The 27,539-nt window shown below is 37.6% G+C and overlaps 2 protein-coding genes across 3 annotated transcripts in view; one reads left to right on the top strand and one right to left on the bottom strand.

Annotated features, from left to right (window-relative positions):
- gabbr2 (gamma-aminobutyric acid (GABA) B receptor, 2) overlaps window positions 1-14,549 on the top strand; it is a 336,240-nt gene extending 321,691 nt beyond the window's left edge. Inside the window, exons 17-19 of the mRNA XM_088929017.1 lie at window positions 2,753-2,882; window positions 8,182-8,299; window positions 13,566-14,549. Of these exons, the coding sequence (XP_088785143.1) occupies window positions 2,753-2,882; window positions 8,182-8,299; window positions 13,566-13,731 (414 nt within the window). The 3' untranslated portion in view covers window positions 13,732-14,549. The remainder of the gene's footprint in view (window positions 1-2,752; window positions 2,883-8,181; window positions 8,300-13,565) is intronic.
- Window positions 14,550-24,783: 10,234 nt separating this feature from the next.
- elp2 (elongator acetyltransferase complex subunit 2) overlaps window positions 24,784-27,539 on the bottom strand; it is a 51,816-nt gene continuing 49,060 nt past the window's right edge. For both annotated transcript variants that reach the window (XM_088929662.1, XM_088929664.1), the window contains one exon: window positions 24,784-25,994. In XM_088929662.1, coding sequence (XP_088785788.1) covers window positions 25,835-25,994 — 160 coding nt within the window. In that variant the 3' untranslated portion in view covers window positions 24,784-25,834. The remainder of the gene's footprint in view (window positions 25,995-27,539) is intronic.

The raw sequence follows: 27,539 nt of genomic DNA, 5'->3' as shown, positions 1-27,539 counted from the left end.
ACTAAACTCAGAAAAATTTAGAATTATATGAGTAAAAAAAAAAACAAGCAGTTTATATAAGCTTTAGATCCTTTAAAATATGTATGTTCTAGTGCTTCTCTGAAAATGTTTCTGAAACATGTTACAGTGCGTGACTACTTTGTCTGTATATATTTTTCACCATCAACCCCTCATGCATTCAGTGTCATATCACATTTTTGTGAAAACAACATTTAACACATAAGCGAATACAGAAATACACTTGTATTCCTTAGCAACAGAGGAGAGCATTAATTAATCTCCTACAATGTCCACACCATTCTGTGTCATTTTTTATTTGTTCTACAATGTCTATAGTATATATTTCTGTGTCATTTTTATTTGAAACCAAAGAAACACGTTTGCAATTATGTAATGGGACAGTGTTTTCTTCTATTGTTAAAGTAACTGAATTTATTGTCTTCATTACATTATTGTGTTATTCTTTTGCACCCACTCAACATTGCTTTATAATGCGTAAAACATTCCTAATACACTTCATGACAAACATACAGCACACATCAGGCTGGTTCAGGTTCCTCGGCCTGCCGATCTCCACCAGCTTGGCTTGGTCTCACAACACTGTAGCCAGCCTGAAAAAGGCACAACAGCACTTTCTGAGGTGCTTAAAGAAATGCGGTTTGGGGAAGCAGTTCCTCATGAACTCTTACTGCAGCACCACAGAAAGTGTCCTCACTAGTGGCATCACTGTGCGGTACAACAATACTACAATGCATGACAGAGATGCACTACACAGAGCTGTGGCAATGCTACAGAGGGTTCAGACCATCCACTGTCGCAATAAAGCCCAATCCATCATTTGGGATCCCAACTATCCCGGCCACAGACTGTTCTCCCCCCTGTACTCTGGCAAGCGATACCGCAATATTGAAGCAAGGACCACTAGACTCAAGAACAGCTTCTATTCCCAATAATGTGATGCCCCAGAATCAATACACATCTGCACCATGCACTTCTTTCATTATCTACCATGTTATTTTTTTAATTACTACATAATTCTTGTCCCACAACATATCTATTGGTCCTGTTGTTATTATTTATTATGTTTGTAATGTACTGTCTGCATTGTGTGGTGTTGTCTGCTGTACTGTGTGTGTCCCAAGAGATCAGCGTGAATAAGAATTCCAATGTGCATGTACATGTGACAAGAAACTCCTCTACTCTACCACTAACTGCCTGCGAATGGCACTTGTGGTAACAGAAACCAACCAGGTTTCAAGTAACAGTTTGTTTCAGTCTGCTTAGCCCACACATTAAACAGATACTCTTTGTGATTGTACTGAATCACTCTTCCAAAAGCACTCACTGTAGTTCTCTAAATCTATGCAATCGCAGTCCTCCTGATGTCACAGAACTAGTATGACAGGGACATGTCTTTGCATGAAAGATATAAGACCTTTGCACCCATTTCCTACAGACTGTTCCTGCAAAATGTGGAGTAAGCTCAACGTCAGAACCACCATTGGTATCGGTGAAACGATACCTAGTGTTTATTTATTATCTAAAAAGGATATTTGTGAACATGGTAAAAAGGGCCTTATAATTATAAAAAAAAATCAAGTTCAAGAGAAGTGGAGAAATGTATATTTCTCCATAGAAATGAATGAAAAGCCAAAATGTGTAACACAATAAGTAACTCCTTTTCAAAGAGCAATCTTTTCTTCGAGAACACAAAAAATGCAAAACACTACAAATAACACTATGTAATGGCTGTGCCTAGTATTTTGATCATTTGTGGTATGCATGTCCCACTCGAAATACATTTAAATGAAATCTGGCCCACCATAACGAATGAGTTAGATACCCCTGCTTTATGAGTTCACCAGTTACCAGTATGCCTTAATGGGATCCATCAGTGCCAAAGGCTGTGGAGAAATGCAACATTTATGAAATGTTGGAGAATAAAATTGAGGATTCATATTATGTGTCCTTATTTGGTGATCCCCTGCTATGTCAGTTTATTATAGCAGTCAGAAAATGTGATTGCCTGAAGACACCTGAATGTAGGGGGAAATCAGAATATGTTCAGTGTTAGGGAACAGTGAAGTGTGCTGTCTTCAGCTCACTATTGTTCTTTAATAGCATGCACTACTTGTTTACACAACCCAGATTTATATAAAAAGATCCCTTATTTTCATATCAGGTCAGATGTATAGCAAATACATGTTTATGTTATTTAATAAGCATGTACTGTTCTTCCTATGCCATGTTCTAAAATGATTTAAAAAGTAACTTTCGATGTCTTCATCTACCTTAGGAACAGTGCAATGCAGATGCTTTTGTACATTCACTTATTGATTCCAGTCATGTTTTCATACAAGCTACAGAATGAATGAAAAGGAAATCCCCTGCAAACCAATATCTGAATAACTCGCCATCATAGCATATCTATGATTTTCAGATATTTAACGCTGTCTCACATAAAGATGAAAGGATTAATCACAAAACAGGAATCTGAATTTTCACCTATGAGAGGCAGGTGTTTAGACTCAGCTGTGGATACAGAACTCAGACATTTAATAGTAACAGCTTACCAAAGCACTAAGTACTTTCATCCACTTTCCTCTGATCTTGGCAGTGGCTTGAATCTACAGTATGGAGGAAATTTGTCATTCTCATCACAAGCGTAGCTCCTCTTCAGATCCATCTTCCCACTGCTTCCATGTCCTGTATACCATTTTCACACTGAATATTCTCACGGTTTTATTTTTAGCTTGACAAGGAGCTGGAGGAGGTAACCATGCAGCTACAAGACACGCCAGAAAAGACGCCCTACATCAAGCAGAACCACTATCAAGATATCAACAACATTCTCAGCATACGTAACTACACAGATGGAAAAGGTAAGACAAGCACTGAGTTGTTAGAGGAGACCTAAAAATAGGTACCTTGATGAAGTTTAATTAGATATGAGACTGGATGAATTTTAAACAAAGGCAAGGAGGTGATTGTGCTGTAAAAGAGGAAGTGTATCCTTCTTAGTCTTTTCTTCAGAATGATGGTGACTTCAAAGAGGAGCCCTACTGGTAAAGGAGAAATTAAAAAAAATTAGAAGCTGCTTCTTCTCAATCAACCAATCTTTTTTTCTGAATCAATTTCTGAACTATAGAGATAGAAAGCACCAATACAGTTATTCTATCATTCACAGCCAGACTTGTGTTCAAACACCATCAAGTTATTAATTTAAAGTCTGTGCTGATCCAATCTCCTGGGTGTCATGACGGCATTTGTAAATCTGTCATTTGTTGAAAGAGAAATATTGTGAGGGCATTCAAATACAAGGTCTTTACAAGAAATCCGTTACAATAGGGCATGGATTTCTCTGGAAACATCAAACGCTGTACAATATAACAGGACACCTACTTTATGCACAACAAATCTTGGATTTTCAAAGCTCTTGTCTACTGTCCAATGATATTTGGAAAGAAAAAGATATGATTTCAATTAATTTAAGCTTTAGTGGTATTATCCAGTACAGATTGTATATCTAAGCAGGAATTATTTAATAGTCATGTGTAAATATTCTCATCCATTCTGATAATTACTTTGAACATCTTCACAACATGCCATAAATAGTAAAATGAGTCCTTGAATACTTACTGTATGTCTTTTGCTTCTTAAGAAATTGTGTGACAAGACATCTGCCTGCTAACACCATTTTAAAATATGTAGTTAGCCTTCAGGTGAAATGTTAAACTGAGGTCATGACTACGTGGTCATTAAAAGCCTATGGCACTGTTTCTATGAGGATGGGTGTTAAACTCACTGTCCTGCCTAATTCTGAATAATCCATATTTCACTTTGGGCTTGTGCAGTCCAGTCTACATACAGTTCCCCTTTAATTCAGCAAGTGAAACAACGTTGTCCACTTCACTTTATGTAATGAGGTTGCTGGGGCAGACCTCAGTGTAACTTACTTCGGAGCTTCAATAGTGAATGAATATGATTCCCTACTATACATACGATAGTTTGGGGTACTCTCAGAGGAAAAGTATCATATAGATGCAAGGAATTAATTCCATTTGTGACCCTATGCCCTTGTTAGGTTACTGAGTCTTAAATAGTTTCCGGGGAACAACTTAAGACTGAAGATTTTATGCATTGGCTAAAATCTCCTCTCACACATACTGTATCTTGTCTTGTCCATGCATATGTGGCAATTCCCTGAGATCAAGAATAATTCTTTTAGTCATTCTTTGAACTCTTGAAGACTACAATTTTTGTTCACGGTGCCTGAAACTGAACGCAATATTCTAAATGATGTCTTATTAGAGAGCTTTTGTTTGCGTGTCTTTTTGTGTTTGCTTCAATGTACAGTAAACATTCTAGGTGACAAGACACCCATGGCTGTGTGATTGAGGTTTTGCCCCTGTGTCATTTGTTGTCGATGCATCGATGTATTCATCATAAAGAGGCTGTTTAAAATTAAACGTTGCTCCACGAGTCACTCACTATGTGCTATGAAATTAAGAAAGCACCTTTTCCGGAGGGAGGAGATTACTAAAGTGATGGAGAGCACAGAAACTACGAAACCATGTGCCAGATAACCTGTGTGGCATTTAAAAGCACTGTAAACCTTAGGGGCATTTCCTCTTGATCACTCAAACATTCATCATTTATCAGTGTTTGTGTATTATATTTCTGTCACTCCTGGACATAAAAAGAGAGTGTGGTGCACTGGAGGAAATGGAAAATAATTAGCAGGCTATAGCACTGTTGGAGAGGAGAGTTCATGCTGGTGCTGCCTACTGCTTTCCAGCCCAGAGCATCCCACTGAACAAAGTGCAACTTTTAATTATTTACTATGTACAGACACACTGCTCTTTATATTCCTGCGAGTTTCAGTGAGAGGCAAACGAAAGAGAATTGCAGAAAAGAAAAAAACAGGTTGAAAGGGTACTTCAGGCAGGATATCCATGCTGAACTGAAACAGGACAAATTAAAATGAGAGCTTGGCATTAAGCATCTGTGACCAATGTCTGATGTGTACGGATCTGCGTGTGACTGAGGAAGGCTTTAGTCAAACGCAATGAAAAAGCAGGTCACTAGGGAGATAGTTTCCCTGTCTTTTAAGTTGCCCTGCCTCACTGCTTCATATTTACTCTATCTGGAAGCTGTCCAACAGGCTGTGGAGAACATATGTCAAACTGCATCTTCATTGAAGGTTAAAACGTCATTTATATAATGTAGGATGTGGTAACTTAGCAAAGTCACAGCTTAATTTGATAACAGCATGTCTCCAAAACGGGGTAGTTTCAGCTAATTGTCAAATATTTATGGCCAAAACACTTTTTTTCAAGGTCTCCTAGATTTCCATGCTGATGTGTCCCCTTGTCAACTTGACTTTCCCTGTCATGATATAATTGAAAATGGTTTAGTGACCATTTAGAGCTGATCTTAAGTTTTGTATTAATATAAAAATATAAAAGGAACTGTGTTTTTGAGTCCACTATTGCTCATTTCTTAGCCACATTTTTTTTAAAATACATTACATAGTGGAATGGTATCCTTAGGTCTTTTGCATTACTTTAATTGTGTCCATTAGTATTTGTGATTAACTTTGATAGAGGTCTATCCATAAAAAGAGGAATGAGAATCGGTTCTTTTCCAACAGGAATGGCTTCCTGGACTATGCGAGTTATATGATATCAATTAATGTGATACCCCCTAGTTGGGAGAGTGTGAAAACATTGATGAAATTTGTGGATATGTGTATTTATAAAGTTTGAACAAATACATTCTGCAAAATAATACAGAATCTTTTGCTGGTGGCTCCACAAGACGAATATGATACAGGTCTTTTTTGGAATGCTTCAGAATACAGAAAAGCTACGCTGATAAACAGAAAATACTGGAGTCAGAAATTGACCATCAATCATTTATTTTCTCTGTTAACATCATTTACTGTATATCCTTGACCTTTCCACCTTTTTTGACCTTTCCTAAACTCTTTTTGTTTTATTTTTTGCTATAATGTCAGGTTTGTAGTTTTTTACATTGTGTTATCATCAAATGGAAATGGCAGGAATGGTTGGAGGTGATGAAGGTGGGAGACACTTTCCATTTGGGAATCTGGAATCGTTCCCACTGATTGAGCTTTGACATTTCCTAAGCGAAGACTTGTCAGTAAAATTCTGTGTCCTGCTTTTGGTTTGACGTAATCATAAAACAGAACAAAATAGCAAAAGATGTGAAACCTTCCCCTCCCCTAAATGATGATATATGTCAGTTAAACCCTGATATTATTTCTATTCTTACTCATGTCATGGTATGTTATAATAATAATAATAATAATAATAATAATAATAACATCACTTTATTAACCCTTTACAATTTCTTGCATTAGGAATAATATTTTCACATATCCAGCTTGCTCTCCATGAGACACACAGACACAGGGAGAGAATCTTGGGGTCAGAGCGCAGGGTCTGCCATTGTACGGCACCCCTGGAGCAGTTGGGGTTAAGGGCCTTGTTCAGGGGCCCAACGGAGTAGGATTCCTCTGCCGGTTGCGGGATTTGAACCGGCAACCTTCCAACCACAGGCACAGATCCTGAGCCACAGAGCCACTGTTCCGCCCCATAATTTTAATATTATGCACTTCTTTATATCCAAGCACTGTATTAATAGCTGTCAAAGTTCTTAGGATACTAGAAAATCATAGTGGAGGCTTTGTGTAAATTGTTGATGCTCATAACATACAGTACATAAATTGCAGCTTCTGATTATGTTTACATTATCTTAGCAGTGCGTAAAAATGGTAAATTCTAATTTTGAAAGCTGACATTACACAGACCTTTTCAGGTAGATACTTCGGCCCATACCTGGAGAGCTTTTAGGGTCCTGTACTTTTGACAATTTGTGTTAGTTTCCCTTTCAGTTAGGTGAGTCAATAAAACCTGTCAGGATTAAAGACAGGTTCCCCTCAGCTCCAAGGCTTAGCCTGGTATTAACACTTGCCACTGTGAAAGCCATCAGCAGCAGCCATGACGGGTCTCTCTTCAGGAGTCAAACACTGTCACGTCTTTCAGGGGCAAATGATTAGCAGCTTCGTAAAGCATTTATACCATTGTTCATTTAATTTGCTGCCAGGATACATCAAACAGTCTTATCGCACCCTGTCAAGACAAGCAGAAACTTGTCTTTGAAGAAAATTTCCCTGCTGTAGTGACAAGCCAATATTAAATCTTATTCAAGATGCAATCGGAAGAGAGAAGGACTCATTTTCCTGTACACAATTTCCAATTAGTTTGCGTTTTAAAAAGTCACACTCTCACTTGATTTGGCAAATTGATTGAGCTCGGTTTCACATTTATGCCCATTAACAGACATGTTCAATATTTTCCTGAAATATCCTGTCCTGGGTTGGTACATGTTGTTAATGTAAAAATGATGTAATTGTTTTAATATTAGCTCTTTGACTTCTAGCTCAAGCTGGTATTTGACACACAGTGTGACAGTATTCCATTATAAGTACATTCTAAGTATGTGAAAATGTAAAATTCCTTATTTTCACAACTTTTGTCTCTGCTGGAAAGGTCTCTAAATTATCTTGGAATGACAGACAATTAAATTGTTTTGTAGGTACCAATATATTTACAACTCTAATTTATATAGGATTTGACCCTTCCAAAACCCTCTAAGAAGCACTAAATTCATCAAGGACACATTGATACCTAGAATGGAATTACAAGCTGTTAATGGTCTTTAAATGTTTAAAGCCTTGGTGACTTTTGTGGGGATCTGCTTAAAATAAGCATAAAATAGTACAGCATTTCATTAAGAAAACATTGTTTCATTTTAAGCTTTAATTTGAAAATAGGGCTTGAAAATAGCACCTGACTCCAGAAGGATGCTGATCGTTTATGTAATCCTTCTTGAGGCTGTATTGTGACCTTTTCACCTGTTATTGTCTTGATTCAAGCGATCTGATAACATTTGATGTTTTCTAACCTTTGTTAACATTGTAACTCTAAGTTATCTTAGCCCAATTTCTGAAATAGTCATAATTCTACGTTCTACGTATCAATATACGTTTTCTGTGAAACTAGTGAAAATGTTAGGTTAATGGGTTGGTATTGCACAGTTACAATTAGACTAGCAAGGTGCTTGAAATGTAAAATTCATCTTGTGTCTATGCAGAAGGGGACAAATCCATCTTGAAAAATCACCATGAACAGAAGCCACAAGCACAGTGGGGCTCCGTGGATCCTTCCAGAACAAACAAAGGTCCTTTAGAAGACATCAATTCACCAGAACAGTAAGTAGCTTTTAGAATATCCTATTTTTATACCACCACCATCTGAAAAAAGGGATAATTTCCAAACTTTTCTTTAACAGCAGATACGTCTGCTACTATCATTATTTTTTGTTTGTTTTTGCATGTACATTCATGAATGGTGTCCAGATTCACCTTGGATTGTTAAATTAGGAAACTGGTTTTTATGTATGTACATATCATGTGCCTTAAGAGTTGGAGTCCTGTGTGTGTTGTGCTCAATTTCATCATATTCTTCAATGCTTGCCAGGAGATAGACTTCTTTCACAAGATTTCTGACTGATGTTCCTAAAAGTTCTGGTAAACAAAAATCCCTCTATACACATAAGGTCCATTATAGGATTTTTCTCAGTAACACTATTTGAATTACATAAATGCATCTAGGGATGTTTCTTCCAATGAATATAAAGCTCTTTATTTACCTTCGTGATGACAGGTAACTGAGAATGACTGATGTACTCTTCTTTTGTGGCAGGGCACCTGCTCATTCACCGGTGCGTTGCTAACTGCATTTCGTTTCTCTAATTCTCCTTGCTACTGCTTCCCTTTTTACCAGTGCTAGTGCACGTTACAGGAGGACCTGAAGCAGTGATGGCTCTAGTATTTGTAATGAATACATTCATCTCCTTTTATGGAAGAGAAAACTCTTCTCCATACTTTTCTCACTTAGTACTTCTTTAACTCCTTTTAGTTTTCACCTTCCCAGCAGATTAGCCAGGAACACCTCCCTGTAAGCAACCATGGCATCCTTGACATAGCAGAAGTCAGTTTGCCGGAACTTTCTTTGCTCTCTTTCCTGGTTTTCCCTGTGTCAAAACCTAATGGGGAACCGTCAGCCCCACTTGAGCGACTGCTGATGCGACTTTCACCTGACAGTTCCCACCTCCTTTCCCAATTCAGCAAACCAGTTCTCTGGAAAGTGAGCAACCCAGGGTCTTCTTCCCTCACATGTTTAATGCCCAACTAAAAATATCCATAACCCATTCCATCAAACCTCTGGGAAAATACAGTCTCTCCTTAAGCCATGGAGTACAGTATCTGTTAGCAGCACTACGAGTGCTTCTGGTACTAACAGTTTGCACTATTGTACTAATAACCCCTAACCATGAAACTAGTCTAACCAGCTATGTCAACAAGCAAGCACAAAAACTTCAGTGCTCACTTTAGTGCCGACTCTATCCACCCAAACAAGTAATCAGGGAGACTCTGAGAATTGAGGGACTGATCTAACCTAGGTAATAATCACAGGGACATATCGTGATGGTACTGTACATCCATTATGTTGTTCTGTGGCAACATCGTGCAAATGCTTGCTTGCACTTAACTGCCATGCAAATGCACAGACCTGTTTCCCCACTGCAAATGGGGCAAGTTCAGAGAGACAGCTGCTCCTTTACACTTTCTGCTTTTTTTCTAAACACACAGAACTTCAAACTGTCAAATATCATTTGGGAGTTCACCTCAATTTCACAAGAGTTCTTTTTGTGTTAACAATGTTTCCCAAGCAATATTGCTTATGGTATATAGGCCTGAATCAAATAGGGGGAAAATGAATACAAACAAGAGCTACAACAAAGAAAATATTTAACTAATATCAAGCTCCAAACATTTGTCATGTCCCTGTCAGCCATTTTGGAACCAAGCAGCTTCTGTCAACAGCTAAAATGGCCTCATCCCCTGATCATCCAAGTTAAAATGATATTTCCACTATTAGATAAATGGAGATATGTATAGATGATGAGATACTGTTTTTTAAGTAGGAATTTAGGATCACCACTCCATAATAGCCAATCCAGTCATCGCAGACGGGTGTCTCTTTACTTGTATGTAAGAGATGAGTTTTCACACATCATCGAGAATGGTCTCATTTTAACCTAAATGAGCTCAGAGAGTGCTTATATAACCAGTGATTTATATTGTAACTATTGAAGAAGCCTTAAAATAGACTGAGAGTGGAGTGGAGGAGTTCCCAGAGCAATTCCCTTAGCATGAATATTTGATCATATGAAAAGCAGCACAGTATAGGGCCAACCTAATAGAGCATGCTGGCAATCATTGTGGCGCACCCTGTTAATCAATATGATTAACCCATTGGGTGTAATGGGGTTTATTACATTACACACTGAAATCCTTGCAATTTTTATGGAATATTTTTAACTTAAATAACTTTTTTTTACTTTTACAGCCTCTACCTATTACTGTTTAACAAAAACAGCCCAGAAAGCTTATTAACCAATTTTACAGTAAAGATAACATTTGTATAAGTGGGTCCAGCTCACTTTTAGTTTGGGGTGACATCTTACAAACACATTTAAAGATTTGAATCACCTTTGTCCTGAACAGAGAAGATCAAGGAGAAATTATCCAATACATGGAGTATTGAGTATTTTCAATATTGGAAAGAATTGAAAATTCATGAATAGACTAATAAAGTACAAACCTGCTGTCAGTGGGAACAACATAGAAACAAGGATTTGAGGAAATGATAGGAAATCAAGTGGTAAAAATAGAATATGAGCCATTCCTGTATTTTCTGTAAAGTGTCCTGTGTTGTTCTAGCCTTTTCAAAATAAATAATAATTTGATTTTAAAAAAGCACGTACAGTACTTAATATCCTTTCTGTTCAGTAATCATCTAAGGTTGTAGTGAATCTTGAATCTTACCACATTTCACTGAGAGATGATTTCCACAAAAGTCTTCTCTGCCTTTTATAAAACTGGTTTTATTTTTAAGGTGTTCCTCCACAGCTTCTAAGGAAAGAATCGGACTTTAAAGTAAAGACCTGACAGGGCAAAACTAATGAAACAGCATAAATGCAAACACATTAAATAGAAAGGCAGTTACTGGAACACATCCCTGAATTGAAAAGGGACAACATGAATTTGTGCTTTAGCTGTACTGTACACCTGTGTGCATACTGAAATCCAGATAAAAATGGTGCATAAAATAGTTCTCTATTCACAAATATATTGCTGTCTTTATGTTAAAATGATTCTAGAAAGCAAAGAAACTCCCAAGAGCCGTGATACCTCAATGTCTGTGTTAGCCTCAATGCTAAAATAAGCAAAGACGGTAAATATCGTTTGTTCCCAAACAGCCAAACAAAAAAAAACCTTGTTTCTGGAAATGTTGCTTCCACATTGTTGCCAGCGAAGCTCTCTCATCAAAACATTCCTTCAAATATTTGTATATTTTCTCAGTTAATTTTACATAAATGAGATCTGTGAGCTGCCGTACAAAAATAAGGTGTGTATTGTGCTGTTCCACAGACCCAGAATAGATTTTTAGCACTGTTCATCTGCAAGCAAATGGTAAATATCTAGGGAATTGTATATTTTTAATTTACATTTGTTTGTTAATATTACTGTATTAGTATTTTACCTTTTGATATTCTTTGAGTATATAACTGATTTAAAGTGAGGTGGTCATCAGTTTAACCAACTTTAGTTAGAAACCTCTGGCTATCTGTACTTTCACATATTTTTTTTTACACTGCCAGTTTATAGTTACGTATCCAGCATTCATGGAGTTAGGATATTTTAGAGTGCTTTTTGTACACTTTTTTTACATATCGGGAAACAGCACAGAATGCAGGATTCGGAGTAAATACTTCATATGAAGGAGTATCTAAACTAGATTTGGTCCTGTAAAAACAGTTTGCAATAGAAAAACCAAAAACAAGGATTTATGGGAAGATCGAAGATTATTGCTTTTTTAAAGGTCAATTTCACATAAATTAACATTAAAGCAGGAGGGAAGTGTGTTTGCACAGAAGTGTATATACAGGAGTCTCAAAGCAGACAAGCACATGGTTCAGCTTTCTTTTAATTACAAATTCTGTGAGTGTAGAGAAAAGCCTTAGTACTGTATATCAATGGTTTGTCAAACTTAGTCATAGTACAGCTGATCCTTCACTGTATGAAGCACATGTTTTCACATGGAATTTAATGATTAAATCTGATATTGTAAATGTTGATTTATTGAAGTAGGCAGCATAGTAGCACAGTAGTTTGCATTGGTGCCTCACAACACTGGAGCCCTGGGTTCAATTCTGGACCTGGGGTGCTTTCTGCGCAGAGTTTGTATGTTCTCCTTGTGTTCATGTGGGTCTCCTCCGACAGTCCAAAGACATACTGGTACTGTAGGTTAATTGGTTGGCTTCTGTCATTGTGTGCCCTTTGAAGGGCTGGTGTCCCATCTAGGGTATATCCTGCATGGCCCCCATTGCTTCCTGGGAAAGACTCCAGCTCCCCTGTGTCCCTGTATTGGATAGAGCAGTTAGAAAGTAGATGGATTTACTGTTACCGTTATAAACTGTACTTCACTAACACTGTGATTGCTTTACTGTCATAATGTTTATTACAGGTAGGGGTATTTCTGGAAGATGGGGCCAACTTATAGTACATTGAAAAAGCATTGCCCCTTTCACTGATGTCCCATTTTATTGAATTACAAATTATGTATAATATTTTTAATGTTAATTTTTTTTAATTATAATAAAACAAAACCTGAACACTCAGCCTGAACAGTTTTAGATGTGAACAAAATTAAATGCCACCAAACACTAACTTCACTATGACTGCATAAGTATTCCCCCTTTTGCTAAGGCAAACCTAAATTAGGGTGTGAAGATTTTTGCAAGGCACTGTGTAATTGTCACCAGTGGTCATGTCTGATGCAGATTTCTGCCAAACACTCAGCCAAGCCATTTGTGTAGACGTTATTGAGACGTTATTGAGATTACTAGAACCCTACATTGCTTGACAAAACCAAGATATCCAACTGAAGGGAAATATTTTTCGTGGTCAAATATAAAATAACACTCGGCCTTCTCTTAGGTGAACACTTTTCTGCGGGTTTTGATTTCCTGAGCTCCCAAGGCAGAATCCCACAAAGTAACAAAGAGTATTGCTGACAAAATATCTTTTTCTTTAACTTTGTGCAGAAAAGGTCTTACCCTCTTTGGAAAAAAGATGGTTTGCATCCAAACCATGTGAGCTGCTTTGATTCTTTCTCCACAGGAACCATTTACTGTACATTAAAACATCCTGCTCTTGTGGATTTCGAATGGGAAAGTCGTTAGAAATTTGTCTTGTTGTTGTACTCTGTCAAAACGTCACACCCCAGCCAGCCTGTCTCGCACCCACCGAAAAAAATAGATTCAAAGTTGCAACGTTTGAGACCGTAAGATGTCCTCTGTACGCACTCTCCTAACCTGTCTGTATGGGTCTCTGTTCCCTTTCTCAGCATACAACGTCGACTGTCCTTGCAGCTGCCCATTTTGCACCATGCCTACTTGCCCTCCATAGGAGGGGTGGACGCCAGCTGTGCCAGTCCTTCTGTGAGCCCAAGTGCCAGTCCCCGGCACAGACACGTGCCGCCATCCTACAGGGTCATGGTCTCTGGCCTGTGAACCACAGCAGGGCAAGAAAACGAGGAAGAAGCTACCTGTCGTTATTGGACTGATATTGTAGTCAGCAAAAAAGGGACTGTGTACACGACCCAGTACTCTCAACTCAACACATGCTCCAATCACTGAGGGACTGACATCAACGGCCAGCAGCCACAGGGGGTCCTGACCCACAGTCTCCTGACAAACTGCGGCGGGGGAGGGGGAAGAGGACCCATCCTGACCTGTAGCCTTATCTGCTTAAAGGTTTTTTTTTTTGTTTGTTTGTTTCCTTTGTCATATACTTGGCCATGTGTGAACTTGTCAAACTTGAGTATTTTACTAAATGCTAAATGCCTGGAGTTTTGTTAAGGAAGCAGAAAGAGGACGGATTCCAGACCTGAAATATGGGTGACAGAAGCCATGGTGGAACCTGTAAATAGCAGACCTAGTCTACTTACTGTGGGTACGCTAAAAAATTGGCACCATTGTGGGGCTAACAATCAGATATTCAGATCCTAAAAGCTGACAAGTGAAGAACGTATGTAATTAATTTGTGTGATACTGTATATACAGTAACTGAAGTTGATCAGGTTCTATTAAGGCATACAAAAAGCATTGGCTCATGGTATGTAATGATTGTGAAATTGAACGGTATCTCATATGCTTGAAATAATCGGGACTTCTGAATCCACAGTTATTGCAGCTTCTGCACGTCAAACTCTAATCAAGGGTCAATTCTTGTGTCATCTGGTGTAATACAGTATGCACAAACTGTTTTCCACGTTTCTGTGATTGTGCCACCCTCACCCCCCCTCCCAATAAAAACATAAAAAAACAAAGCATTCTTATAGGAACCTCAGGTAGTTGTGGAGATCCTATAGTAAGGTCATTTCTGCTTTCATGTATGGGGGAAAAAAACTGTGACTAACTTTCTTGTCAAAATATTCCTGAAGAGCAGCAAATACTGCAGTCTCCACCACAGGTCTACCAGAAATACCACATTCATTTTATTAAATGACAAAGAAACACTGAAGTCCATGAGGAGGATATATATACATATGTTTGTGTGTCCGTGCATATATATATACACACACAAATACCACTTCTGTATGCATTACTGCCAATCAGAGGTTCACTTAAAGTGACTCTTGCTGAAATACAGACTGAAGACAGTCTTCCGAAACAGAACAAACGCCAGGTCTCCAAGTTGCTTGAGATGAGCAGCTAGCATAAATGTAGTTGTGTGGCCAAGGGCACATTTGCATTCACGAATCACATACCTCTTTGCTAAAGTGTGAAACTCTGTAGATGAATAGTTTCTACAGAGACGAGACTGAGTTGGTCCTGGAGCTCCTGTTTCTCACGGTTTTTGTGTTGGGTGTATAAAGCGTACGAGAAACAAACAAGGTTAAAAGTGGGGTGTATGGGCGTTACATCTCAAACTTTGCCAATACCCCCTCCCCCCCAATACCATTCGAGATGCTTAAAGCAATCAATAAATAAATACCCTCCAACATTTCTGTATGTTTCAGACTACATGCAAGTGTCTAATCTTGTTGAAAGTATTGATTTAACACGTGAAGGGAAAATTGAGTGTTCTGCTCATATCTCTCATATTTACTGTAAAACTATTCTATTCTGTGAAGTGAAAACCGACAATACAGTACATATGTTTAGGTTGATATATTATTCGATCCATTTTTTCGCTACATTTTTTTCTTGCCTTTGCTGTCTTGATTTTAGTGTAGAACAAACTGTCAGCATTTCAATAACAAAAAAAAATACATTTAAACAATTCCTGCCGTGTTGAAAGCAATGTCTGTTTGCCAGTGACCCCCAAATTTCAATTCAGCAATCAGGAAATAACAGCATTGCAAGATTATTTGTGTAGTGCAACATATATTACAATCTGGTCAATTTAGTTGTTTTTCTTCTTTTTTTCGTGTATGTTTACTGGTGGTTTGGTGTTGATACAAATATCTATTAAGAACAAAACATCTTTCTGTACTGAATTTCTAAATATTTCTTAAAATTCAATGTAAACGACCAATGTCGCATACCAGTAGGACAAACATTTGTGAGTAATCAAGTGCCTGTTTTTGAGCCAATAAGTTAAAACATCATGAACATTGTAATAATATCAGTAGTTAAGAAAAAGTGACAATATACAGTATACTTAGCTAATGTTATGAGAGAATTTTCTTTGCACCCTGGTGAAGAAGATCACAATTGATGGTTCTGCACAAAAGCAAGGGCATATATCCAACAGGTAACTTCAAATCTTGTGTATTTAAGGGAAAATATTTTTTCTAAATAATTATGTTCTTGAAGAAAAAGAGAAAAAAATTAAGCTATAAATTTACTTCCCAGACCCTCATGACTAAAATATGCTACATTCAAGTGCTTCTACAAAAACCTCAGCAACTCCACGCAAAATGATTAAAAACAAAGAAACACTGTTTTTCATCCTTCTAACATATAGTTATATAAAATCTTCTTCAAAGATGTTCTGTTGTTGATGCATTTTGAGCTTTATGACACCTACATGCTTTACCAAGGAATAAAAGATGGATCTGACTGAACTGATTCAGAAAATAAATATAATTTTTATTATTCCAACATTCCTGGAAACGAGAGAAAGCAGAAGGTGTTGAATATCTCAAACCAAGGTGATTTCTCCAACAGTAATGATTTTTGATAAAGTATTTTTAAATATGTAATGCAGTTGAAGAATCTGGACAAGACACTCTCTTCTTCAGGCACTCAGGAATGAAGGAGAAATGGTATGCTCATCTTGGTTTTTGTACTATTGTCCATAGATACAGACTTGATAAAACTGAGAGAAAAAAATTCCCTAGTTGAAAAAAAGCAGTTTTCCGACAGGAGAAAAATTACTTATTCTCAAACCTTCTCTAATAAAAAATGAAAACCCACCTGTGGTAATTAAAGGGCTCACACTGTAAGTACTCTTTGCTTTTTATAAACATAATAACTTGTAGAGTGATTATTTTCTCCTTCCAGAAAACAACACATGAAATTCATGAAGAAAATCAGAACAGTGGACCTTTTTGTCCTGAAAGGGTAAAAAGATTTATTAATATTTCTATCACAAAATACAACCAGACTTACTATCCTGTGTTTAACTAGGCTCAAAATCATGGCTCCAATCTTCTAGCTGCTATCTGCAACTCATTCTTATATACAGTATCTGTATCTATTGTATAGTACAATAAAAACAGTGACCGTTCTATAATATATTACAGTACATACAACTGCCACATTTTCATAACCTCCATCAATCTATCACAGCAGTGTGTGTGCTTATTCTCGTGTTACAAATGTAATGGACTGCTTTTCATTTTACACCAGAACTCAAGAAAATTAACAGCTAAGTTAATGAGTTTTAATTATGTTTAAAAAATGTACAGAAAACTTTACTTTTCAACATGATTGGTAGAGCATGTCATGTTAAGATTAATCAAAGGTTGCACTGGGAAATGTCCAAAACCAACCAGTTTTCAGTTGCCAAACAGTAACATTGCACAAAATCTTGAGTCCAAGTCATTTCCATTGTTTATTATTCTGACTGGAGAATATTCTAAAGGAGATATTACAAAGATTTTAAACATTTAAAAAACTATTTTTTCTACCTAGTTTTCAAATCTTTAAGTACAGTAACATACTTCCTCTGAATTTTCCATGTAGGAAATAGCAAAACATTACAAATTTGGAAGAACAACAAAATGTATGTGACTTACATACATAGATGGTTTTTATATCATTTAATTAAAACCATTAATTTTAAATACATTCCATTACATAATAGTCACTGTGGGTACAAGGAAATAAATCACAATTTGACTGTAGGAGACACAGTGCGGTGTATTGACCTGTAGACACCTTCACAGATGACAATCTTTCAGAAGTAGCATGTCCTGTGTATCGTAATATCACAAAATTCAAGAATCTATTTTCAGTTGGCAATAATTCATTGCATGGGACACTTGTGGCTTTCATAACCAGACTGTGTCTAAAGGCATTTTTATCTAAACAGTTTCCCGAGTTTAAAGTCTCAGGAACATCCTATGTTGACAGTCATCACAGCTTAGTAATTTTCAAATTGTAATCCACTTCTATGAAATCAGTTTTTATGAATATATATTTTAGATACTACATCATACTTTGAAACAATGCGCAGTCCTCTAGATAGGTCAGGGAGATGTCTCAGCATTAGAAAGTGGTTACTGGCACATACAGTATGTTTTGTGCTTCTGAAACAGTCTGCCATGTGTAATTAATCTTTTCCTGCCTCCTTAACACAAACAATCCTAGAGAGACCATCATAAAAATAAGGCCATTTCATCTCTTAAGAGAAAGAGGACTATAACTGTATATAATGTATACACTAATTTCTCTGTAGAAATATTATTCTAAGATAGCAGGACAAAAAAAATATCAGAAATATAGGAGTGTTGGAGGTGAGCGTGTGTGTTTGTTGCCTGTCTGTGAATACTGACTGTGTGCAGTTTATTAAGTTTATAACATGCAGTACATTATACGTCTTAATGATACTGTAGTTTGTATCCCATATAGAACTTTTCTTTTTTTAATTTCTGCTAACATGAGTACCCCTCACAAAAAAATAAAACAGACTACTCTAGTTATTCAATGTTTCTTTTTTTTATACCGCAACAGAACAAAAAAACGAACATGTACATGAGGCTGTGCCCCACTAGTGTCTTTTTTGAAAATGATGTTTAGTGCACAATACAATGCTTTAAATAATAGACTGGAATTGTTCAGAAAATTAAAAAAAAAACACAAAATAAAATAAGTGTAAATTATCAAACATTTTCTTGTACCCTTATACTGCATGAGATCAATTTTTAATAAATTGTCGCAAAAATCTGTTTTTATGAATAAAATACTGAAAAATGCATTGGATTTTATTGATTTGTACTTCCTTTCACCCCACTGCTTTTTTCCCCCCATCATTTACTGATCATTTCAGCATTTATGAAGGTATGGCAACCTTAAAAACGAGGCTTACTTACAAATGGGGCGGAGCGGTGGCTCTGTGGCTAAGGATCTGCAACCTGTGGCTGGAAATCCCACAGCTGGCAGAGGAATCCTACTCCGTTGGGCTCCTGAGCAAGGCCCTTAACCCCAACTGCTCCAGGGGCGCCGTACAATGGCTGACCCTGTGCTCTGACCCCAGGCTCTCTCCCTGTCTGTGTGTCTCATGGAGAGCAAGCTGGGGTATGCGAAAAGATCATTCCTAGTGCAAGAAATTGTAAAGGGTTAATAAAGTGATGTTATGTTTATTTATTTATTAAATACACTGGACATGAACACTAAGCTCAGAAATTCAATAGACAAATTTCACAAATTAACTAACCATCACACAACAAATAGTCAAAGTATTAAAAACACCTTCAAGTATAAATTATAAGTGTTTTTTTGTGAGGTTTTCCTCTAGCTTCCTTTAACCCTGGTGTGAAATGCAGGTGAACATATCAGCTTACAGTTGCACTTAGTAAAGGAGTGACACTAATTGGCCTAAGTTTATAACACTTGTATTTATCATCTGTCAGCTATTATTACATCTTGGATCTCAAACTCTATTTCTAGTGGGCTGCGGTATCCACTTGCATATTTAAGCTATCAACTGTAAGGAAACATTCAAATACATTAACATTTGTCTAACTGGGAGAATAGATTAGATGGAGACCCTCAAGAACTACTGTAGATTTGAAACAACACATTTAAATCATTTTAAATGATTTTGAATCTTCACACTTCTGTTTAAAGCAAAGGGAATGACGACAAGTGTTAACAAGATCACTTCCCTTCTGAGAAAAACACTAAAGTGTTGCACTCATTCAGACTAATGAAATGTGTTATCATAAACAAAGATCAGAGAAAGATCAGCACTTTCTAAAAATATTTTAAAAGAACAAGATCCTGTTGAAGAGAATAGATATTCTGAATGGAAAGCAAAGACAAAAAAGGACTTTAGATGGACCAAGAAATTAATATTTAATGGAAGATACTGTAAAATAGTACAATATTACAATAGCAAAAGTAAAGCAACAGAAACAGTCAATTTGAGATGACAAAGAGAAAATTGAAAAAATGGGTGAAGTATGAAATAAACATTTATTTCAGGTGCTCACTAAAAAAAAAAAAAAAAATCAACAATGTACCCCAGACTGACTAAAGATAAAATTCAATATCAAACAGTAATAAAACAGAGGAAGCCAAAGTGGTACAAGTACTAATTCTCCCAACTGACCTTAAAGAAGCAAGATATGTTATTCATAAGCTTCCAACAATCGCTGAAGACAGGGGTAATACCCATTGTTTGGAAAATTGTTTGTGTAGTGTCCAAAACCAAACCAAGTAATGAGAGACCAATAGTATTGACTTTCGATTGCATATAAAACTATGGAAACAATTAGAACTAAAGTATAGGATCATTTTTATGGAAACGGGATTCCAAGGAAATGCCAGCAGGGATTTGGGAAAGGTAGGTCTTGCTTAATTAATCAGCTACAAGTTTTTTGAACAACTAACAGCTGCATATGGCACTGCACAGATTTTCAAAAGGCTTTCAAATGAAGTTCTTCTTGAAGGTCAATTTGCAAAACCCTGGCAGTAGGCACTGGTTAGCACCCAGCACAGACAACAGGGGAAAGATTCATCTGGGGTTATTTAATTAGCAGAGTACCAGAAGACCACAGCTTATCCTTATTTATACTGATGATTCCACTATAGATTCGGACAGTTGGAAAGCCGTGATTTCCAAATAGGAGGATTGAAAAAAAGATTGTAGAAGTTGTGAAGGAAATTAAGCAGGTGTATAGTATGCAGGTGTAACAGAGCAGCCGCTGCTCTGAACTGTCCTTGTCGTCTTAGGCTTTAAGAATGATTGAAGAGAAACAGTTGCAGAAAATGTCAAGAGGGTGCAGAAGAGTGTTCTTCTACAGCTATTGTAAATTATGTTTCTCTTTAAATCATTCTTAAAACCCTTCTCCAGATATCTAAAGCTAACAAGAACATCTCAGAGTGACAGCTGCTCCATTACAGAAGGCAAAGCCCAAGAAAACAAGTGCATAGTGCCTGCGCAAAAAATACTTCTTTGGTGTTTTACATTGCATGGAAATTTTAAATCGCAAACTATACTTAAGGTACTGCCATTTGAACAGAGATCCCCATGGCTGATACAACGACAGCACAACAGACAAAAGCATGAGATATGCTTCTTAATTATTGTTAATCAGGCTTACACTGCACGTTTGACCTTTCTCTCGTTTTCCTTAAAAAAAAATATTTAACAGCTAGTAATCAAGCCAGAGGAGCAGTTGGCAAAAGGTCAACTAATTTTTCTTCTAGTGAAGATCTCTGAAGCAAGGGCAGCACTTCGAACGGAAAACTATTCTGGTGATTTAAACCATTCAAAGTGTTACATTAACATTACGAGAAAAACCATAGCTCTGAACCTACGGTAGCACAGGCTACAGGCACCAACTTTTCAAAAGATACAGGTCATTGAACAGGCAGCTAAGTTAGTGGAAAAGCATTGTTACATTTCAGTAGAAGGCACAAAAAAGTGTGAATGAGGTAGATTGATACTAACATTTTATCATTTGATAGAACCCCATGAACATACAAAGACCATTAAGGTGCTTCACAGAAAGAAAAATGAAGAAATAGAACTGATGTTTAAGAATGTCAGGACTGAAATATGCCTTTTACTGTACATCTTGAATGCAAGGCTCACAGAGAAGGAACAATGCAAAATGAAAGATGTTGCAATCAAAAGGAGATTTGCAACTGCATCTTCCTGGGCCCAACACTCCTGGGCAGAGGAGGTGGCTTATGTATCTCTGGGTAGTTGTGGTGATAATACAGTGTGACAAGTGTTATTCTGGTATTGCTTTAAGAGGTGATCCAACCCACTGCTCAACTCTGCTTTCCCATCTTTCTTTTTTTAGATTGACCATTTCAAGCATTATTTTATACATAAAGAGAAACAAAAAAAGTGTTTAACTACAGCACAAATGAAATGCAACACTCAGATTTAATGGTTTTCATCAAATAGCTTCAACTTGGACATCAAACAAAATTACAGGAAATGTGAACAAGAAGAAAGCCACAAACATACAATACTGTACCTGTCCAGTGTAAAACACGACGCTGTCAAAATGAAAACAAAGTAAGAGCTTCCTGACCATTAACGAAACACTAGCAGCATTGCCAAATAGTCCTATTCAACCTCTGGAAACACTGCTGCTGCATTCCTCCTGTGCTACTGAAGGCAGTTAGCAAAGACTGTCCAGTCACGATTGTCTCCTGTTGATTGTGCTTACCGGTTAGTCCCACATACAGTATGTCCTGCAGGACTGCGATCCAGAGAAAAAGCGGACCACAGCAAGACATCAACACTGTTTTCTTGAAGATATGCTATTATAACCTTAACACTACATGGTCTTACATCATCCCGAAAACTTTACTGCTGGACATTCCTACCTGAGTGAGAAACTACTGACTCAAAGTCAATGCGTCAGTGAGCAGTAGGGTTGCTCTAAAACTGCACCACAGGGGTTTTTGTGTTAACGAAGGTTCCTCCCCACACCATCACACTTCCACCACTCCACTAATTGACTCAAACCACTATGTAGCATTCATCACATTATTCAGCATTCCTCTGCATACATTGACTTCCATCAGATCCACCAAGGGGACTATGCCATCCCTCTCTCATACACCTTCAGAGGTTCTCTGACCCAAAGAATGCAGCAATTGTATCTCACAGATATCAGCAAGTTACCCCTGTTACCATTTAAGAACACCAATCATTTTCATGTAGATGACAAGCTACTGCCATTAATAATAATAATAATAATAATAATTCCTTACACTTATATAGCGCTTTTCTGGACACTCCACTCAAAGTGCTTTACAGGTAATGGAGACTGCCCTCCACCACCACCAATGTGTAGCCCCACATGGATGATGCGACGGCAGCCATAGTGCGCCAGAACGCTCACCACACATCAGCTATCAGTGGGGAGGAGAGATAGAGGGGGATTATTAGGAGGCCACAATTGGTAAAGGCCAATGGGAAATTTGGCCAGGACGCCGGGGTGACACCCCTACTCTTTTCGAGAGACGCCCTGTGATTTTTAATGACCACAGAGAGTGAGGACCTCGGTTCTACGTCTCCCCATCACTATACTGGGGCATTAGGACCCACATGGACTGCAGGGTGAGCGCCCCCTGCTGGCCCCACTAACACCTCTTCCAGCAGCAACCTTAGTTTTTCCCCAGGAGGTCTCCCATCCAGATACTGACCAGGCTCACACCTGCTGAGCTTCAGTGGGCTGCCAGTTGTGAGTTCCAGAGTGATATGGCTGCTGGCGCTGCTGCTGCTGGCCATTCTGCTGATGTGCAGGCTATTTCTTACTGGAACTCCTCAGACACTGCAGTCTGAAAGCAATTACAGACGGATCAGCTGGATGGGAAGGTCCTGGGAAAGTGGGATCCCTTTATCTTTCCATCACAGAGCTTTATTTGTGGTTTTCTTGGACTTGTCTGCTTATTTAGGAAACAGAATTGCTAATCCTCAGAAGACAACTTCTTCAACAGGCAGGTCACCTTCAATCACTGGTCAAATCCTGCACTGTTCATGTGTTAATTCATGCCATTAATAATAACTACAAATTATTATTATTATAAACTTGCAGTGGGTGTGGGGAAAAGGTTTTCAGTTTCTTTTTAATACCCCAATAGCGAGATCAATGAAAATAATAAACATGGCCTTTATGATTAAAATATAAAATGCGCCGTCACAAGTTTTAGAAGGAAAATCCTAGAAACTATTTATCAGCAAGGTGACAAAACAGAGATGCCAACAGTAAAGCGAGGCAATGCTGTCAGGATTCAAGCATGTACTGACACAATCACAATCATAGGGAGTGATTTAACAGGAACACCACGTTGAAGACGAGGTGAAAAAGAATAAGTGTGCCGTGAATACTAAATGAAGTGCACCAGCTCAAGGTTAGGTGGAATACCACATACCACAGTCTACAGTATTTAAACCGCAGGAAGTGAGTAACGACTTAAGTTTACAAGTTTCCATGGCTTGATTTGTGCTACACTAGAATGTGCATTGAATATAAGCTTTTGTCCTTGAAAAGACAGCACAAAGCTGTAAATGTGTAGTTTATGTTCGGGCGTAAACAGCTTTCTTCAGCTTTTCACTTATGCTGCTTTACTTACATTTTCTAAAATAACACTGGAAATATTAATACAAAACAAGAAAAAAAATGCACATCAAAAAAGACTGCAAAAACAACTAGTGTACAGGGGAAAATAGGTTAAAAATTCCACATTTGATATAATTTAATGGAATTATGTAACTGAGATACCATAATACCCCTTTTTTAAGACGCATATTTCATACACACGTTTTCCCCCTTTTGTCAGTCACACAAATGGCATTGACATAGGCATGCAATATTGAAAAGGGAATCTCCAAATAGATATTTTCCTCAATCCTACCATTGACAGGTATACAAATAAATCAGGTGGGTAGCTGCATCAGCATGCGTAGGCTGCAAAGGAACAAGTAATAGGTTTATTCCGTGCTGAAAAAAAGAAGAAAGAGAACACAATGTTTCGGCCGTGGAGCCTTCTTCACCTGATAAACGTCTATAGTACTGCAGTCAAGTTAGGCCCAGTCTCAATCGGTACAGTGTTCTCTTGATGGTGAATTCTTCTCCGCAATACCAAGCTGTCTCTAACTGTGCAGGCATTTTTGTATCCCCATTCAGTGGTAAAGATGGGGCTCAAGTGAAAGTAAAAACCTTGACTTATAAATCTTTTTTTCACTGTGACCTCCCACTACCAGTACCTTAACATCCAGGAGCACACCTCAACACATGATCCATTTGGACTACAAGGAAATATTCTCCCCTCTAGGTATTTACAAATACAGGCATTTACCAATTAACAAAAAAACTTCAAACTTTCTGTAGTCATTATGAATTAAAGACTTCATAATTATTGGATTTGAAAATCAATTTTATTCCGACATAAATAAAAATCTAATAAGTAAAGCACAGAGGCAATTGAGACCTCAGATGGAATAGAGAGAAACATTTAGCTGAACAAGCTGCATTTCTTCAACTATTTTAGACTAATTCTCTTCGATGATAAATACAACAACCAACAAGAATGTGAATTCTGTGCATTTCTCTGAATATAAAAAAAAAACAAATGTGTACCCTATAAACAGAATAAGCACACAAATTAATTCAGTGTAAGATCCTGGGTAATGAAAGCTCTGCTATTCCTACACGTTTGCACACAGGAATTCTTGGACAGATAAAACTGTCATGAGACTCTTCCCAATATGCAAATTACACCATTCACAAGGATCAGAGAGGGGAGAGAGTGAAGTGCTGTTAGTTTTCTCTTTTTAGTGTCATATCAAATAACCCATTGGCAACAGGGAGCTTTAATCCGTAAATCCCATTATTAGGTATCTGCAACCAAAATCCTTAGAGATTTGTTTTAAATAACCCTGATAACTTCTAGGAATATTTTAATCCCCTACTTGCAGCACCAAGCATTCCTATGTCAGTCTTCTAGTCTCTTTGGCAAAGCAAGAATTTAAAGTAAAGGAACACTACCAGTTTCTTGAAGGGTTTCACCAGAACTCATTTTAGCAAAGGGAGGCAACTACTGAAAATAGGGCATACTGAAGCATTTCCTCATCGATGGTATTTGATTAAAATTTTCCTGCCATTTGTGATTTCCATTTTCATCATCCAAAACAAAGTCATGTCTATAGAAATCTAGAAAACTGGTTCACTCTCACTGGCCCTCTTAGACGGACTTTTCCATTTAAAATGCAGAATTCAGTTTCAGAATTCTTTTTAAAAATGTTTTTTGATAACGTGAAAGCTCCAAATATATTTACACTTCAAACAAGAGAACAACTATCACTACACCTCACACCTTTCTGAATCCTTTTAGTGACACTTCCAGGCGACACTCGTATGGTTGTATGGTGTGACTGCATGCTCCTCCTCCAGTTACTGAGCTCCAACAACTAAAGAGTCCGGATGTTGATATTGAATATTTTGATGCAGTGGTCAGCTCCTGCGCTGGCCAGCTGTGTCCACCCGCTGTCCCCAGTGTCATCTGCATGTCCAGCCCTACCACCCACAGGTCTCCAGCGGAGCCTCTTGACTGACAGGGCATGGCGCTGGCTGGAACAACAAATAAGGCAGTCAAGGAAAAAAAAAAACACTTCAGCAATTTCAGTAATCCAAATACCAGGGAGCCTTATTCAGCAGTTTGGAGATGCTGACGTCTGATGAAATAGCCTGCACTGATTTAGTAATATCAATAAATAAATCTGTTTAATTTAAATCACTCCTGCGACAAGTCCACACTATAATACAGTACAGGGGAATTTACATGGAAGTACTATAAAAAGGCATTTTAGGAAAGCAGGAAATTATAGTACATAGTTATATATATATAACTATACACTAATTATAGGGGATAGTTTTGATTACTAATTGATAGAAAGAGCAAACCAGATGCATTTTTGCACTTAAAGGAATGCCTTCAACTCACAGGCTGAAAGAACTGAACTGTAAAGAAGACTAAAGGGAGACCTGAAACGGACATTAAAAATTCCCAAAGGCGCTGACAAACACAGCAGGGGGGACTTCAGAAGAATGAACAGTGAAACACGAACATAAGGACAGAATAGAAGTGCATTTAAAACTGAGAACAGAAGGCACTTTTTTACGCAAAGGGTTGTGGGAGAATGGAGCGAGCTACCCCATCATGTTGTTGAAGCCGACATCCTGGCTTCTTTCAAGAAACGGTTTAATGAGATCCAAGAATCAATAAGCTACTATTAAACAGACTGGATGAGCCAAATGGCCTCCTATCATGTGTATCCATTTAGATGTTCTTATAAAACTTGATTTCATTCTTTAAAATCTTCATCTTTTGGTAATCAGTATGCAGTTAATGAAGTTCTTAATTCTAATTCCACTGATTAAAGGTTGCTTACCGTGATGCGTTTACAGAGATATACTGTGCATATTTTGATCATGATAAAAGTCATTAGAAATCACAGAAAAAAATAAAAATACAATTTACGGCATGGGTATTGCTTGGGTGAATATCTTAAGATGCTCATACTGGGTGTGAGGAGGACCTTTACAAGTGATCTTTCCCTCAATTACAGAAAATAATTTTAAACATAGTAAATGGTAGAAATAGCGAAAACATGCAAATGACTAATTACTGCTGGTTCAGCTCGTTATTATTTAACCACTGTAACTGGCAAGGGCTTCCCAATTGCAAAACAAATGGCTTTTTTATAAGGCTTTCTAATGATATCGTGTACCAATACCATTAATATCTTGACTTGTAAATCATTAGCAAATCTCCCAAAGAACAGAGATGGAACACTTTATTTAAAGGGTGGTTTCTTCAAACAGCTACACGGAGGTGCACTGAACGGCCTGCTCTTTTCTAAAACCCTGCTTAGGCTCTAAACAAAGGAGAAAAATGTTTGTATAACACTAGCTCTGCTCTGCCGTTGCCAGGATTTGATTGCTGTTGGCTGAGGGCTCACAACAGATGCACCATGTGAATTGTGTAAGTCCACGTAAATAATGTCTGAAATATTTACCGTGTGCAGCAGACAGGGAGTGTAGGTCAAGTGTCCCTTTTCACACTGACTACACACAATGCAGGCTGGAGCAGATGTCCGATTTACCCAAAATGAA

Source organism: Atractosteus spatula, chromosome 12 (assembly GCF_055471065.1).
Source record: "Atractosteus spatula isolate fAtrSpa1 chromosome 12, fAtrSpa1.hap1, whole genome shotgun sequence".
In the NCBI taxonomy this organism is placed as follows: Eukaryota; Metazoa; Chordata; class Actinopteri; order Semionotiformes; family Lepisosteidae; genus Atractosteus; species Atractosteus spatula.
This window is presented reverse-complemented; position numbering and strand designations above follow the sequence as displayed.